This window comes from Mycteria americana, chromosome 16 (assembly GCF_035582795.1).
Source record: "Mycteria americana isolate JAX WOST 10 ecotype Jacksonville Zoo and Gardens chromosome 16, USCA_MyAme_1.0, whole genome shotgun sequence".
Lineage (NCBI taxonomy): Eukaryota > Metazoa > Chordata > Aves > Ciconiiformes > Ciconiidae > Mycteria > Mycteria americana.
The window spans coordinates 1,399,264-1,416,381 of NC_134380.1; the positions used below are offsets into that span (position 1 = coordinate 1,399,264).

General features: G+C 47.1%; 1 protein-coding gene across 1 annotated transcript; it reads left to right on the forward strand.

Moving 5' to 3' along the window:
* Window positions 1-1,321: 1,321 nt before the first annotated feature.
* LOC142417838 (dynein axonemal heavy chain 9-like) lies at window positions 1,322-16,725 on the forward strand. The gene is made up of 10 exons (XM_075518929.1): window positions 1,322-1,533; window positions 3,903-4,069; window positions 4,437-5,307; window positions 7,518-7,648; window positions 8,785-8,911; window positions 11,853-12,005; window positions 13,010-13,135; window positions 13,754-13,993; window positions 15,106-15,266; window positions 16,368-16,725. The coding sequence occupies exons 1-10, from the start codon at window positions 1,402-1,404 to the stop codon at window positions 16,585-16,587; spliced, it is 2,328 nt and encodes a 775-aa protein (XP_075375044.1). The 5' UTR covers window positions 1,322-1,401; the 3' UTR covers window positions 16,588-16,725.
* The last annotated feature ends 393 nt before the right edge of the window (window positions 16,726-17,118 follow it).

Genomic DNA, 17,118 nt, shown 5'->3' on the forward strand with positions numbered 1-17,118 from the left:
TCTCTGCTAGAGCTCTGTGCTTACCTTGTTGAATTTGAAATTAGCCATCAGTAAAGCTGCATTAATGCCATGAGATACTTGCTCTGTTTCTAAATGCATTGCTCTTTGGAGTGCACTTTGTGTAAAAAAAGTAATTTGGGTTGCCTGGCATGAGCAGTCATGGGGAGGTAGTTTCAAGGTCATAAAAAGCAGGAGTTTTGGATGTAAGTTTTGAATTAACATGTGTTCCCTGCTCTGAATAGCTGCTCCGTCGCCAGGTCTGTGCAGGATGATGTGTCAGGTGATTTATTTGAGTGGTCGCAACTGATGGATGTCATAGGTCTTGGATGCTCACAAAGAAGTGTTTAGAGACATATGTAGTAGTGAAGGCTGCTGCGTGTGGTAGATTATATGATCTCAGCACCATAATTCTGTTAGATAATTTCTGTGCAAAGAGGTTTTCGTGTAGCTTAGAACGGGCATTTAGGAGTTCTTATTAAGAGTGTCTGACTCAGCAGTTTAGTCTTTATTAGGTGAAGTATTTAAGGATACATTTTGCCCCAGCAGCATCCACAGAATTTAAGTGGGTGCTTAAAAAGTAAGTGTTTTGAGAAGAGAAGAATGGCTGTGCTGGAAAGGACCAGAGATCCAGAAGCCCATCATGCCTCTGCCGACAGTGCCCAGTAGCTGGTGAGATTAAGAGCAGGGTAAGCAGGTAGGGAAAATTCCCCCAAATACTCTCCTTGTCTCTAACAATTTATAGCTCAAGGACTTTGAGAGACAGGGGTCATGCCTTTGTATTTAAAGAACTGGATGCATTTTTTTTTCTCCCGCAAATGTTCGACTGTTTTGATTAATTGCTGTGAATTTTTATCATCTGCATCCTCCTGCAGCAGGGATTTACCCTGTGAAATGAGGCAGTGTGTGAAGAAGAATCCCGGTTTGTTGTAACTTTGCAACCTGTCAGATTCATTTGGGGATCTTGAATTCTTGTATTGGAAAAGACGAGATGAAAACTGTCCTTTCAAACTCACTCTCTCCAGACCACTCTTGAGCTCACAGGTCTCAGTCGTATTCCTTCTCAGATACCTTTTCTCCAGCCTGAGAAATCCCGACCTATTTATCTGCTCCTTGCAGGAAGCTGTACCACATCTATGGATCCCTTTGAGCATGAACTGTGGTTTTGATGCCCTCAGCATGTTGCCATGTAATGGGCAGGGTTAGCCAGGCTTTTCCCCTGTCCGTGCCAGGCCAGCTGCCTGCTGTAAGGCTGATAATTATTTCAATAAGAACTGCTCTCATTTTGTGCTTTCCTGCTTTGTGTTATATAGCTTGGCTGACCTTGATGAGTTCATAAAAACTGCTGATAAAGGTTTGAGCAAAAAGGTTGAAAAAGGTGATTATGATGGCTTGGTGGAGATTATGGGTCATCTCTTGGCTGTTAAAGAAAGGCACAGTGTCACCGATGCCATGTTTGAGCCCCTGAAGCAAACCATCGAACTGCTGAAGACATATGAGCAACATCTACCAGAGGAAGTCTATAAGCAACTGGAGGTGGGTGAAAACTTGTGGTGGACACACCAGTGTGCTGAGTAGCAGATATCAAAGAGACTGTGAGCTGAAGAGCATTGCAGGAATATTTAAGACCCCACTCCCTGTCATTAGAGGGCCTCAGTGGATAGTATTTTGCTATTGTGGGATGTGCCTTAATAGCTCTAAATTTTGGAGTTACATTGAGATTTTTCTTTTAAAGCAGAGATTAAGCCTTTTGTTATGTATGAAAAACATAGAATTGCCTGCTCCAACTCCCAGCGATTACTTTCGAAAAAAATTAATGCATTTTCAAATACATCTGTTAATTAGGTTGAGTTATAATTATTTTTAAATAAGCCAGTTCTTGGCAACTGTGGAGATGGGAAGGATAATGTTGGCAGAGGAGTTGCCTTCTCATAGGAATTCAGTCCTCCACTGGGTCTGTAACACCAAATCTGCTTGACCCACAGGACATCACCGGGAGCAGGTTATGAAAGTATTTTGGCACCTTTCCACATCTGGCTCTGATGAATGAGTTTTCTTTTGGGAATTCCTTTCATTTCTGGAAAGGGGACCATGAGATGGAGGTTAGAAAAGACTGTGAGGTGCCCAGCCAGCCTTGGGGAACAGGAGGCAAGCACTGGCAACAGCCAAGATGTTACACTGAAGAAGCGTGTGGCTACATGCTGATGGATACCCTATAGTCCTGGGGTGCTGTGGGCAGAGGAGTCCGTGTAGGATACAAGGTTTAAAGCAGGACCTTCTGGGGAGATGTTCCTGCCTTAGGCACCTGTGCAGGAAAGGCTCCAGTTCTCTGCTGCAGGCTTGGATGGGAGCTGAGTGGGGCTTAGCAATCCCCTGGTTTTCTGCTTGTGCAACTGTGATCCGTGGGTGGACGGGTCACCAAATCTGGAATAGTTAAGGGTCCTAAGGATACCTAGGGTCCTAAAGATAACTAGATACCTAGTTTCAGACTCCCTGAAAACCAGGAGAGCTGCATTACATGGGTGCTCTGGCTGCTGCAACAGCTTCAGTCCAGCATAAAACATGGTGCTGCGGGGAACCTGGCTCTGCTAATTCCTCTGCCCGAGAACTGCTTGTTTGGTGCCTGTTTGTGCAAGTACATTCAAACAACTGATTTGTTTTTCTGATAGAAGAAATGAGGGATGCAGGGCAGCCATTCAGATGCAGGAGATAACGAAACAGTTTTGTTCTTTCTGGCAAGTGCCAGCAACACGTAGCTGAATGATTCATTCACTCCTGTATATGGTGGGAAAACCAGAAATAAATTCCTCTAGGTACTGCTCCCACTATGGTCGTGGAGGTGGATGGGCTGGAGCTGGTAGTTTGCATGAGAAGGACAAGGAAGCAGCTCCATGTGTGCCCTGCTGTGGTCATGGATAGTGATTTCCATTGAGACTGGAATATAAAGTGCCAGAAAGAGACCCCTCAGGAGGGACTGGCCCTTTTCTGGCTATCTCTGCTGCCTTAGAGCTGCCTCCAGGTTATTTCCCTTCTTTCAGTAGCGCTGGTGGGTCTCCGTTAATCTCCTCAAGTACGTGAACTGGGATGAAAAGAAAACCAAAGTCTTTCTTGTAGGCTTGCACAGTACACGGGGAAGTGGGCTCTCCAAGAGCAAAGCACTGGGGCTTGAGGACAGCAGAGCCCTTGGCTGGTGTCAGTGCCTGGGCTGAGGATATGGCCTGAGAAGCCTAGTGAGAAGAAATAAAATCCCTTTCTGAAGAAAATCCCAGGTACAGAGGGTGGATTGTCAGCAGTGCTGCGCACTTGCAGCTTGGACGCAGACCTGAGAAAGAAAGCAGTCTTATTTAGTACTAATATTATATACCCAGGCTGGAGGGATTTGCCCCAGAGAGCTCTCTAGAAGTCCTTCTCGTATAACACCTTCTTCTGCTCTAAGAGCTGTCAGGAAATTTCCCAGGCTCTGTTTCTTAATTAGCTCTAGGAAGCCAGACAATCTGATGAGCTTGCATCCGCAGCCCATCCTCCTGCCTTCAGCCTCTCCCGGCAGGCTCCGGGTCCCGCTGGGCTTGGTGTTAGGATCACTGTTCTCTCTCGATGGTTCTCATTGAACCATCCTGGGAGCCCAGGAGCTAGTCTGGGACCATTCTTCTGAAGTTATTGAACATGTATTTACAATCAGAGCAGTCAGTTATAAGGTCTCGGTCTTCATTACTCTTCAAAATTGTGAATAACTGGTAAGTTTTATCCCAAATTGTGTTTAGCCTTTGCATCACGACAAAACTTCCTTACAGTTTTAGACAGGGAATCTGTTGCTTTTCCTGTTCTGTGATTATCCATAAACAGATCAGATGCATCTTATATCAAATATCAAAAGCTGGCTACCAACATTTAAATTTTGCTTGCAGGAGTTGCCAGAAAAATGGAATAACATAAAGAAGCTGGCAATAGCTGTGAAACAGCATGTGGCTCCTCTGCAGGCAAACGAAATGACACTTCTGCGCAAGAGCTGTGCGGCGTTTGATGTTCAGCAGCACAAATTCAGAGAGCGATTTTGGAAAGAAGCACCGTTCAGGTATGGGCAAATTATAGCATCAGAGAAGCCGCGAGGAAAAGAAAGCGTTATGGGATGATCTCCGAGTGTCCTGAGGACATATGCTTGAGCCCTTGCATACATTTCCTACCTTCTCACAGTGTTGTATCTGTTATGCCTGGGGTGTTTTGTCTCTGGGAACACTGTCCAGTGTTAGCAAGAGATTGAATTTGGATGCTGAGTGCACAATATTGCTTTAAGGTGGCGTCAGTAGTGCCATGTGGCTGTACCATCGATGTGTACTATAGACGTTTCATCTCTGCTTTGTCTCTTAGAGGCAGTGTTTGTGTTATGTTTTCTTTAGAAGTTGTAACAATATCACTTATGAAGAATAAACATTTCTTTCTAGGTTTGACACCGAAAAGCCTTATAAACTGCTGGATGCAAAGCACATTGAGATTAAACAAATGGAGTCAGCCATGACCTCGATTTATGAATCAGCCGGTCTGTTTGAAGTCATGGTGCCAGATTATAAACAATTGAAGCAGTGCAGAAAGGAGCTGTGTCTTCTCAAAGAGCTCTGGGATATGATCTCCCTTGTGAACACTAGCCTTGATGACTGGCAGACCACCAAATGGGTGGATATTAATGTGGAAAACATGAATCTGGAGTGTAAAAAGTTTGCAAGAGAGATTCGGAATTTGGATAAGGAGATGAGGGCATGGGATGCTTTCACCGGCCTGGACAGCAAGGTGAAAAACATGCTGACAGCCCTGAAAGCTGTGGCAGAACTTCAAAATCCTGCCATTAGAGAAAGGCACTGGAATCAACTGATGCAGATGACGGGTGTGAGGTTTGTGATGGACTCAGACACCACGCTGGCTGACCTCCTGAAGCTCAACCTGCATAACTTTGAGGATGAAGTTCGTGGCATTGTGGACAAAGCAGTGCGAGAAATGAGTATGGAGAAAGTCCTGAAGGAGCTAAAAATGACTTGGAGCACCATGGAGTTTCAGTATGAGCCTCACCCCCGGACAAACATCCCATTGCTGAAGTCAGATGAGGAACTCATTGAAACTTTAGAAGACAACCAGGTGCAGCTGCAGAATTTAATGACATCCAAATATATTGCTTTCTTCTTGGAGGAAGTGTCTGCATGGCAGAGGAAGCTGTCCACTGCAGACTCTGTCATTTCTCTCTGGTTCGAAGTGCAGCATACATGGTCTCACTTGGAGAGCATATTCATAGGCTCAGAAGACATACGGGCACAGCTTCCTGAGGTATGAAACCCCAAATCCTATTTTCCTAGTTTGGAAATTGTTGAAGAAGAGCCTCCATTATATGAAATAGGGTTATCTATAATGCCAACTTCCCCAAAGCAGGGCTTTTCTCCTGCTGCCTTGCTTTTTTGGAGGCTCTCTTAGTATTGCAGTAGTTTCCCTAGTGCTGCCCCAGGATGTTTTTGTACTGTAGCTTGTGCTTGAGCCATGCTGAGAAGCCGATTTTCTCCCCTCCACTGCTGCATAGCAAATACAGAGTTCCTGGAGACTGAGCGTGAAGCTGCTAGCTTCCTTCAGTGCTGCAGGCATGTTCCCTCTTTCCTCGGAGGGGAGAGGACCGGGATTATTACAGACATTGCAAATCATCAAACCATATCTGGACCAGGCAGCTTTGGCAGCATTCCCTTCCCCGCCTTCGGCACTGATGCAGGGGGAGAGCAGCTGTTCTCCTATTCCTGCTTCGGAAAATGGAACAGGGCTGTCATTGGTGACCTCCTGGGGAGTATCTTCAAGTCCAGCTTCCAGTTATATTCCAGATGCCCTTAATTATTAAGAAAATCTTCCCAACTGGTTCCTGGCCCTGCTGGACTGCTCACAGCCGTGCTGAGGAACCTGCCTTTCACTCACAAATGAACTGACACAGTTGACTGTGTCACTGCCGTCCTCATCCACGTGCAGCATCACTGACAGCACTGCCAGGGGACTGACACCCAAGAGGGGGGTCTGCACAGCCCAGTGACACCGGGACAATACGCCACCCTGTCTCCATCTAGTGTGCTTGGACTGTTCCTCCCTCTGCTTTGGAGAGTGCTGGGCACACCTCGCTTACTGGGTGATATATACAGGTGCTAATAACCAGTGTCCTGAAGGCTGTACCATGTGCCAGCAAGCCGTTAATATCCACCAGCTGTCTAATGGCATGTATGAAATCGCATCATGATTTAAATCTGCATCCTACTGGGCAGCTGTCTGCATCTCAATCCCTGTCTGGCAGGCACAAATCGGACAACGTAGTCAGGTGGCACAAATCAGCAGCCTCTTCCCTTCCCTAGAGGAAGAGATGAAGCTCAAAGCCTCTGGAGGCTGAACCTCCTTGGGATGCATCCCAGGCTGGGGGAGAATGTGCCGGCAGGGCATGGGATGAGGAAATGGCCTCAAGTTGCACCAGGGGAGGTTTAGACTGGGTATTAGGAAATTTTACTTCACTGAAAGGGTTGTCAAGCATTGGAACAGGCTGCCCAGGGAAGTGGTTGAGTCGCCATCCCTGGAAGTATTTAAAAGACGTTTGGATGAGGTGCTTAGGGACATGGTATAGTGGTGGGCTTCGTAGTGTTAGGTTTACGGCTGGACTTGATGATCTTAAAGGTCTTTTCCAAACTATACGATCCTGTGATTCTGTGATCTGAAGCTGGCTACATGGCTTACGTGCAGGAAGGGCTCAACCTTCCAGCCAGAGCCTTGCTGCCGGGGCTGAACACAGGTTAACGTGAAAGTGTTACGAGGAAAACTTGGGGCACATTTATTCAGTGTCCTGGCTCACTGGGAGGCCTGGCTTGGGGAGAAGGGAGGAGCAGAGATATTTTGAACATAGCTTTATTTATTCTTCACTGTTAACTCCAGAAGTTCAAGGTCCCTGTTAGGTGCAGAGCATAATTGTCAGCATGCTTCTTTGCTGTCAACGTGGGGTTTCCATGGCCTTACTCAAGGCAAGGAAGGGCTCTCCTCTGCAAGTGCCGTCATACCCATTTCAGGGATGGGCACTGGCACTCCTACATTGTAACAAGAGGGGAAGAGTGAACTCACATAGAGTCGGTAGCCTTTCCCCCGTGTGGGAGCATCTCCTGCTGCTGTGGCCAGGGAAACTTGGTATTTCATCTGGACACGGGAGAGGAAGAGTTATGAGGAGACATTCAAAGGGGAATTCAATCCCATGAAAATGGTTGGTCCTAGGCTTTGGCTTCTGCATGGATCACTTTATCCACAACCCCTTTGGGATACAGTGAGATCGGGCCAGTGCCCAACTGGAGATTTGTTTCAGGCACATGGCTGGAAGAGGCCTTCTGAAATGGTGGAGAGGTCCCTCTGCACTGGACAGGAGGCTCTTTGCAGAGAGTCTTTCCCCTCAACCCAAAGACAGCACCCAGAGGATGGGATCTTTTAGCACAAAATTAGTGTTTTACCGTGAGTATGTTCCTTGTATTTCTTTTTAGGACTCCAAACGCTTTGAAGGGATCGATGTGGATTTTAAAGGACTGGCCTATGAAGCTCAGAAAACCCCAAATGTAGTTGAGGCCACCAATAAACCAGGTCTGTCCCAAGAACTGGAGGACATTCAGAATAGGTAGGTAGAACTTCAGAAATCCCAGGATTTTGGCACAGACTGGGATCAACTCTAGTAAGTTTGTTTAACCTGTGCTCCAAGGCTTTCTTCCTAGACTGTTCGTTCCTTGCATTCACAAGTCACAGCATTTCTGATCTTTCTTGAGTCTTTCTATTTGTGATCCATCACCCTGAAGCCCCCAAAGCAGAGTCTGGCTTTGTGCACCTGCAAATTCTCATCCTGACTATTGATTTGCACACATACAAAACTAGGCATTCAGCTGGTTTTAATAACACATGGCCTCACTGCCACCCCAAATACAATATCTTAAATATCTATTTAGCAGTCCAAGCAGGGATATCTGCAGCAGAGCTGAGCCCATGTTCCTTAATTTACAAAATTATCTCTGTGTGTATACCCTTGACGCATGGTATAACTAGAGTCTCTGAGAAAGACCTTAGTGTCCTGAGATGGATACACTTCTCACTTAACATATGAGCTTGTCTGCCTGGAACACACTTAAAAGTTAATATGATAGCTGTTGTGTCAGTAATAACTATCCATTTAAAATAAAGATTTATTCTATTTTTTAATCGGATAAGGCCAATGTTCCTCACAGAGGACTAGCTGCATGTTATTTATGAACTTTGTAAGCTCAGCAGCAGTTTAGCATGTAAACACTGAAAGATTCATTTTAGATCGGAGCAAACAAGTCTCCTTTCAGGCTTTGCAAACACAAAAAGCTGAGTATGTCTGAATCAGACTTTGAAATGCGGCTCATTAGAATAAAAGCAGTTATGGAAACTTTCATCCCAGTATGAAATCACCTGTGGCAGTTGTGAGCTTGTCTAAAACAGTAGGTCAGACTGCAAACCTTTTCTAGCCTCTTCTTCCACCTGTGTTTCTGCTTTTTGATGAGGCTTCTCTGACTCTTAGGCTGTTTGACCCTTGGGAGTAGAGAGAGATCTATGAGTTACTATGTGCTATGTTGATCTGTTTGAAAAATGCTGTAGGCGACCAGCCTATGGGCTCAGCTCATGGCTGGCATTTCCCCATGGTAGGGGAGAATCTGCTTGATAACCCAAACTGTAGCATGAAGCACAAAAGGATATTTACCCACCTGTCCTGGGCTCTGTTTATCTGTTTTGTCTCCCCAGGTTGTCTCTGTGTGAGAAGGCTTTGGCTGAATATTTGGACATGAAGAGATTGGCCTTTCCCAGGTTTTACTTCATTTCTTCTGCAGATTTATTGGATATTCTTTCCAATGGCACCAACCCACAGCTGGTAAGCCTTGTACTGCATCATCTTTGCATTTTCCAGCTGTCAGTAATGTCACGGTGGAAGATGTTGTCTTGGGACTCTCCTGTAGCTTATTCTTTCTTGAGTGCTTTTTCTCCCACCCTCAGTTGGATTAATAGTAATTCTTTCACAGCTGGCCTTCATCTGTCATCTTTGAAAAGCAACATGTGCACTGTATGTTGTCTGATCTAACCCTTGTGATGCTTGCAGATGGTTCTGAGAGTGTTGCACAGAGTAGAGCTATTTTTTTGATGCCATAAAAACAGTGGGTTTGTATCTGCTGGGATACAGTGAGGTTGGAGGAAACCATCTTTCCTGATGATCTCAGCCAAAACTTGTTGCTGACCTTGGATCCCCAACCTGGGATGCCAGCAAACAGTTGCTCTGCTGTTGAAAGAGCCACAGCCTGGGCATTCAAATGTGGAAGTGTTGACAACTGATGGCTTGGAGAGTTCCCTTTTATTAGGCAGAAGAGGCATTTGCTAGTCAGCCACTTCTTCCTTCCCCCACGCATAGGCCTTTGGGATGTCCTGATTATAGGGGGAGAGAAAAACACAACCTGACAGAGGTAAGAGAGCTGGTGGTCAGACAGTGGCTATGGCCAAGGCAAGCAAGTAGATCTCTCGGATTGCCATCCATCCCTGCGCAGCTCAGGGGCCAGGCTGGGTATCCGACCTCCCGTACTGGGTTTCTGTGCCATCTGACTGAGGAGCTTCTCCTCTCCAGGCTGGGTTTCTGGGGATGATGGTGCCTGAATGCCAGGTGTGGGGAAATCACTCCAAATATACCATTGGTGGTATTGCTTTGGTGGATTGCTGGATCATCCTGTGGAGGAACTTGTAGTAACCTTCCTGTTCTAGGAAATGGCTTCACTGTGCTCTTCCCCCCATTCCCCAGAGGAGCACAGACACCTCCTATCCCAACAGGCAGGGTTCAGAGGATTTAATCCTGCAGATGTTTTTCCTTACAGAGCATAGCAGTGTTAGGGTTGATTATTAATGCTACTGGAGCTGCTGTCAGGAAACCTAGGCCACTTTTCCTGGCAATGCTGTGCTCTGGCTGGCCTTGTTTGGGAAGCATCATTTATCCTGAGGTTGGTATGTAAAACCAATCAAAATGTTCACAGCAAATGGAGAGACTGTTGGGTAATGAATGAATTCCTTATTCCATCTTTCAGTAGTGAGCAGTCTCACCTTCTTTAAGCTTTTCATCATTTTCAGCATTCATGTGAGCACATGAATGGAGCAGGTTTGCACGCGCATTTAGAAATGCTGTTTTTTGCCACTACCCATTAACACTGCTTATGTCTGTTTCTGCTACTGGGTGATTTCAGCCCACAGAGTATCATGAATACATAGTTGATTGATACTTAAAATGGAGAGAAAAAACCCGCAGGAAGCAAAGAAAAGATACTGTGTTGAAATGCTCCATGGAGTAAGAAGAAATTCCTGGTGTTTTCTGTTATTCAAAACTATTTGCAGTAAAATCAAAGTAAATGTCAAGTAGGATCATACATGGATACACTTTCAGCCTTTCCACTGTAGTTTCAAAGTCTGATAATTCCTAAAGGAGGATTACATACACAATGATGCTATCCTCTTGAACTGGGTATTGAACTTGTGCAGATTCAGGTGTATTCAGGGCTCCGGTGGCAGGATTGCACCAAGTGCTGGAGGACATTCAAAGCCCTGCAAACTGGCCAGGGTCTGGGACTGGACAGTGGGGATTTGTGAGCAGAAACTTCTAGATGTAAGAAAAGGTTTCTATGGTTGACTTAAGATTTGAAAGCAGATATGCTTATCTGGAGGGAAGCTGAGTGCCTATTGCTTCTCAGAGGTACTTAGCACCTTCCAGAACTTGGCCCTGCTTGAACATGTGTAAGAAGACTACTGAGCTATGTCCACCTGCAGGAGAGCTTGTGAGAAGGAGTGTTGTAATCCTTTGTGAGTCTATGAGTAAGAATTAAACGGACAAGTCCACCCCTCTTTCTCTGAAAGCATTAGAGCACTAGGCATCATGGGCTGTTCTCGTTTCTCATTCCATCCATGGGAGTCTGCCCATCGCCCTGTCTCTGGCTGTCACTGAGAGAGGCAGCTCCTGTCTGGGACAGCTTTGCAAGCTGACCCTTGCCATGGGAACATCAGTGCTGGGAGGAGGCCGCCTTTGTTGGCAGTGGCATGTGAGACACGCAGTGATTTAGTTCTGTGTTATGTAGTGGTCTAGAAGAAGCGTTGGTGACCTGCTCAGCTCCCAGCAGGCAGGTGCTGATGTTGAGAGCCTGCAGCAGTGATGCTAGCATCTCCCTGTTGGCTTTTCAAACTCAGCTGGGTGGGAACAGGACAGGACTGAATTATTTTTTTCCTTCTGGATGAGTGCTTTTGGTCAAGTTGCGGGTTTTGTGGGAGGTCAGGGTTGTTGAGCTGTTCATCATGGGTCTTGAGCAGAAATAAAGGTCTTCTCCATGGAAGAGAATTCAGGACTTTTCATTGGCACAAAATTGATTTCTAGTAGTGAAAAACCAGAAAGGTTCATAGTGAAGAAAGCTCCACAGTGTGCTGAGAATAAGATGAGGTGGAGCAATGGCTAGAGACCTCTCATCACTACATGTAGGGAAATTGGGGCTAGGAGGTCATGCAATATTTGAACGTTTTCTGTGCTTTTGCCCTGTATGGGAGATATCCCAATGGGGAAATATGATTTATTAAGGCATGTCTGTTTTCTAAATGATGTAGAAATAGGTGAAAGTATTGGGAGAGACAGCAAGAGGCTTGTGTTGGCACTATCCTGGCCATGTATGAGAAGATGTGGTGCTGCCAAGATGTCCAAGATCATGCTTTGTGAACATGACTGTGCCTGTGACATGTATGGTGATCTCCGTTCTGCTTGTCCTGTCTCAGTCGATTTATTTATACAATTCCTTTTGCAGGTGCAACGTCATCTTTCCAAACTCTTTGACAACTTGGCCAAGATGAAATTCCAGCTGGACTCTGAGCAAAAGGCAACCAAGGTTGGCCTGGGAATGTACAGTAAAGAGGAGGAATACGTCAGCTTCAGTGAACCCTGTGACTGCAGTGGGCAGGTGAGAGGCAAAGACCTTGGCTATCAAAACTGTCCAGTTGAGTCTGCTCTCCTGCCCCTTGTGTGGGCATCTGTTGCCAAGACATTTTAGAGCTTCACTAGTCTTCCTTTATGCGTGAGAAAGGCTGGAAGAGGTGGTGTGTAATTTAATTCCTCCTTACACCACAGCTCTTGGTCGCGCTCTGGATAGGTCTTCACTAAGGTGGGGCATAGGTGTCGCAGTCCACAGTGAGAGAAAGGGCTGTGGCTTTTTTCTAACTAGGTTTTTTTAATTTGAATTTTTCTAAGACGTTTTGAAGGTTAGTCTTACAGCTTGTTACAAATATCCTCGGTAAGGGAGAGGATGCAGATTGAAAATAGACTAAGCTATTCCATAGTACCTTTGCATGGGTATCTTTTGAAAGAGAAGGCTTTTTTTCCTGTTTTCCAAGTCTTCCTTCTTTCATAGGATGCGTTAAAGTACAAAATTTAAGAATCAAACTACTGCTCAGCTTATCTGTCCTTGTTGCACCTTTCTCCGTGGACTATTATAAGAAGCTAAAGTACGTAATACCAGCTCCTGAGCTCCCCAGTGATGGAGTTTACTGCATTTAAACTCTCTTCTCACTGAGGGTTTTGCCCATGAAATACTAAATTCAGCAGGAATTGTGTTCCCAAGTTCGGCAGCAGCTTTCTCCTGCTGCTGGCAGATTGTGCCCAAGTCCCATGAGTGATTCTGTCATGGCCTGGAGGTGGAACGCACCTAACTAAATTACCCATCGGTGGAGTTCATTTTGGTTTCTCCTATAGCTGGAGTTCAAGAAAAATCTGCCTTGCATTCTTGGTGTCTGGAAATAGATGCTAATCCTGCAGTACCAGAATTGGCTAAATCCACCCAGTCTGAAGAAGGCTGTGAGGCTTGTTTAACTTGAGAGTTGAGATGCTTGTCCCATTCCTTCTCTTCACTAATTACCAAAGGTGCTTAAAAAAAGCAAATGTGTTACTGTGATTTAATCTCTTCTCCAGGTTGAGGTTTGGCTGAATCACGTACTAGATAGCATGAAGGCTACTGTGAGAGACGAGATGACGGAAGCTGTTATGGCTTATGAGGAGAAGCCGAGGGAACAGTGGCTCTTTGACTACCCTGCCCAGGTATCTGCCACTGCTCTCATCTCCACTCAGGCTGGCACGTGGGAAAGGCAGCGTTTGGCTTCCCCTTCAGTCCTGTCCTTCCCTTCTTTCAGTAATGGCCTCTAGCTGTGGATGGGGATGTTTCTGGCCTCCACTGTGCTGTCCAGGAGGGAGGAAGGATGAGTTGTCCTTTATCCTGGCTCTTGGCTGGGTTACAGAGCTTGGGGGCTTGGGCAGTGCCTGCTGCACCCTGTGGGTCACGGGAGGTCTATACACCCAGAGGAGCAAGAGGTGCAGCAGGAAAACAAAGTGGTGAGGCCTAATGAGAGAAAAGAGCCCCTCAGATGCACCTCTGACAGCCTCGCGGTCTCCAGCTCTTCCTCCTCTGCTGTGTCAGGCATGTGAAAGGTGCTGATTTATTCATAAGTAGCTGCTAAATGTGTCTACCACTGATATGATGTTTTAAATGAACACCACGGGGCAGATCCCTGTTGTCCTGTCTGCTGTGACTACTGTATGAAAAAATACTTAAATTCATGTCACAGATACTTCATCCTTGATCTCCCTGTGCATCAGAGACTCTTGAATGTAAGGAAACTCTGGCGTTTTCCCTGATACTGAGCCAGCCCATTTCCCTAGGTGGCTCTTTCCTGCACCCAGATCTGGTGGACAACCGAGGTTGGGATTGCCTTCGCCAGGGTGGAGGAAGGCTATGAGAATGCAATGAAGGAATATCACAAGAAGCAAGTGACCCAGCTGAACACCCTCGTTACCATGCTGATTGGGCAGCTCTCCAAGGGTGACAGGCAGAAAATCATGACCATATGCACCATCGATGTGCACGCTCGGGACGTGGTGGCAAAGATGATAGCGCAGAAGGTTTGTGTTCACAGCTCAGCATGGTCCTGTGTTGGGTGTTGGAGCGGGGATTACAGGAGTGATAGGCCAACCACAGGCCATTCAGATCACTGCCTGTCTCAGTGGGAGATACATGACTAAATTTACTTCTACAATGTTTGCGGTAAGGAGGCAGAAAGCCACCGTAAGCCTGCGGTGCTGTTCTGTTTCATGGACGTGCAACACCAAGGGGCTTGTTGTACTTGTCACATTCACACCAGGAGTGAGAGCGTGACCCTGTGTCCTGTTGCCAAGGCACATGTTGATGGATGATGGCATTGTGTTGGGAGGCTGCTGGGTGCAGTCTCAGTTATGTCTTTAAAAATTAAGAAAAAACATTTGGGCTTTTCTTTTTGTAGCCTCCTTGGTTTGGTGTGGGGCCACGGGGACTCCTCTGGGACTCCCTTGTCCTGCACACCTCTCCCACACCACTCCCCTGTCCTTGACACTGTGTCATGTGTCCAGCCCTGCAGGTGGGCGGTAGGGTGCCCTGAGTGTGCTGGGTTGCGGCTTCACCCTCTTCTGTGTCCTCTCAGAGGCAGCCAGGCTGCTTGCAGGGTTTCTGGCTTCGAGGATCAGAGCTGGGCTTGGTGCTGTCTTGGCCCAGTTTGAGGTGAAGCAGTCCATCTGCTGGGCCTGCCTGCTGATTGTGCAGAGAGCGCTGGCCATGGCTGTCCTTGTCTCCCTGTCCCCAGCCTGTTTCCCTGGTGCTGTCTGTGGCCTCTTCCCTGTCTAGATAGCCTCTGCTCCTTCTCTCACTCTGTTTGCATTATAAGAGCCCCTTCACGGCTTGCTGCTTCTTAAATGTCCTCTTCAGGAGTCTTTTTGTGCTGCTCTTTCTCTTGGGTATTCACTTTTTCCTCTCCCACCAATGTAGTTACTAATTTGCTTCCTACCCTCTACTGATGGGAGATGGGGAGGTGACATTTCTCACCACATTAGAAGGAGGTGACCTTCCTCACCACACCTGCCTCTGCAGTGAGGATCAGTCCGTCCCCAATGAAAACTTCGTTGCAGTCACCATTTCGGCACCTGAGCTGTGCGTGCCTGGCAACCCTGGCCTTCTTGTAATGGTGCTTGTGGATGCGTTGCAGGTGGACAATGCCCAGGCATTCATTTGGCTGTCACAGCTCCGGCACAGATGGTCAGATGAGGAACGGCACTGCTTTGCCAACATCTGTGACGCCCAGTTCCTGTACTCCTACGAATACCTTGGCAATACCCCTCGGCTTGTGATCACTCCACTGACCGACAGGTAAATCCCTGGGAAACACCATCATAGCTGGGCTTTGCCATGCAGTTAGAGAAAGAGCTGCCAACCAACCAAAGATAGATTTGGTTTGGACACCCGCATCCCTCTTGTTCTTTCTTCGTGTCCCAGCAATCTGGTGGCAGAGCTCTCTCACCTGGTTTGTGATTTGATGGTGGTACCCTCTGGGGTGTCTGTGCCTCAGATCCCAGGGTGGGATTCAGCTCACAGATCAAGATGCTGACTTGGTGTCTGCCTGTGCACAAGATGTCCACACCCCATAGAGCTGGTGAGTCTAGAAAGCTTTCACCCCGTCTTGAAGTAGACATCTACCACTTGGTTCAATTGTCTCAATGGGGACACTTAGGGCGACTTGAGATGCTCTACGTTGTCCCACCTGGTGTCCAGCTGCCAATCCAGAAGCGTGCAAGTCTCCTGTGGACCTCTTGACATATCTTTCCACTCTATGTGACATTTCAGTAGCCAGGAGCATCTCAGGTGGCTCTAGTCACCCATGTTAGTCAGCTGAGCCAAGCCCCCATGCATTATCAGGTTTTGTTGGCCATATTGACTACAGCTCTGTGGCTTATACAGGGATTATAGACACTCACATGTGGGCACCTCCCTGGTGTCCATCATCAGCACGATGAAGAAGCTTTGGGGCTTGCTGCAGCACTGAGTGGGATCATTCATAGGCCATCTGAGCAGGTTTCTGTCAGTGATGGGGAATGGGATCCTTTGGGCTGAAGAGCACTGGGAAGCAAGAGGAAGGTCTTTCAGAAAAGCTGACCTTTTCTCATACTTTCTATCTGGGACATGCCCAATATCAATGAGTGGTATGAGGATCCAAAGAAAGTACAACCCAGACATGAAGAGGTTGGGCAGACCCCAGTGGAAGACGAGTATCTCTTGGAGAAAACACAGCTGGGCAGAGGTGGTAATTAATGCCCCAGAGGACTTTCAGCTTAGACATACACCCTGCTCATGTACAGCTTTTCAGAAGAAAGGCTCTCCTGAGTGCATTGTCCTTTCTCTGCAGCCCAACAGTGACCTGTTGGACCAAGTCTCAGTCTGTTTCCTTTTTTCCTTCATCCTTTGCTGTGAAAGATGTTACATCACCCTGACCCAGTCGCTGCACCTGACCATGAGTGGAGCACCTGCGGGCCCTGCAGGCACTGGCAAGACAGAGACTACAAAAGATTTGGGGCGAGCCCTGGGCATCATGGTGTATGTGTTTAACTGCTCCGAGCAGATGGACTACAAGGTACTGCTCCCACCCCGGCCGCAGTGTCGTCACGTGGGGCTGGGGATGCTCGGGGCCCAATGAAACCTGAAGGATGAGAGTAATCCAGCTGAGATCGCTTTGATCCATCACCTCTCCTCAAATCCCTGCTACGTTCCTTTTTGCTGAACACCTTTTTCTCCTCCTTCCTTTTCTTCTCTAAGACTTGCACAAGGTTCTACAGGAGGCAGAGACTTGAACTGTGCTCTCTGCCTCATTATGCCTTTCCCTTCCCTTCTGGAGTTAGATTCCATGTGAAATGCTTCAAAAATTTTGGCCTGTTCGGTTGAGACCGAGGCTGTGCTGATACTTCGACCCTGGTCGTTCCTTCTTGGCATGCTCGCGGGCTGACAGGCCCTGGCATGGGAAGGGACCTGTCCTGGTTTTCTTAGGATCCTCTCCCAGAATAAGGCCAAAATGTGCTGAACCTTCAGCTGCTGCAGAAGGCTGAATCGTTAGGCTGAGTCTTGCTCTCTGCTGGTCTGACATGGTACAGTGATTTTGGTAGCCTTGGATCATATTTTATTCAGCTTATGGGCTCTCCCAGGAAGCGGGGCTGTCAGTAATTCAGCACAG

Excerpts from the sequence above, each read along its gene's own strand:
- LOC142417838 (XM_075518929.1), top strand. The coding sequence starts at position 1,402 with ATGGGTCATCTCTTGGCTGTTAAAGAAAGGCACAGTGTCACCGATGCC. Across the intron at positions 1,534-3,902 it reads AAGTCTATAAGCAACTGGAG|GAGTTGCCAGAAAAATGGAA; the intron begins GTGGGTGAAAAC and ends TTTTGCTTGCAG. Across the intron at positions 12,006-13,009 it reads CCTGTGACTGCAGTGGGCAG|GTTGAGGTTTGGCTGAATCA; the intron begins GTGAGAGGCAAA and ends TCTCTTCTCCAG.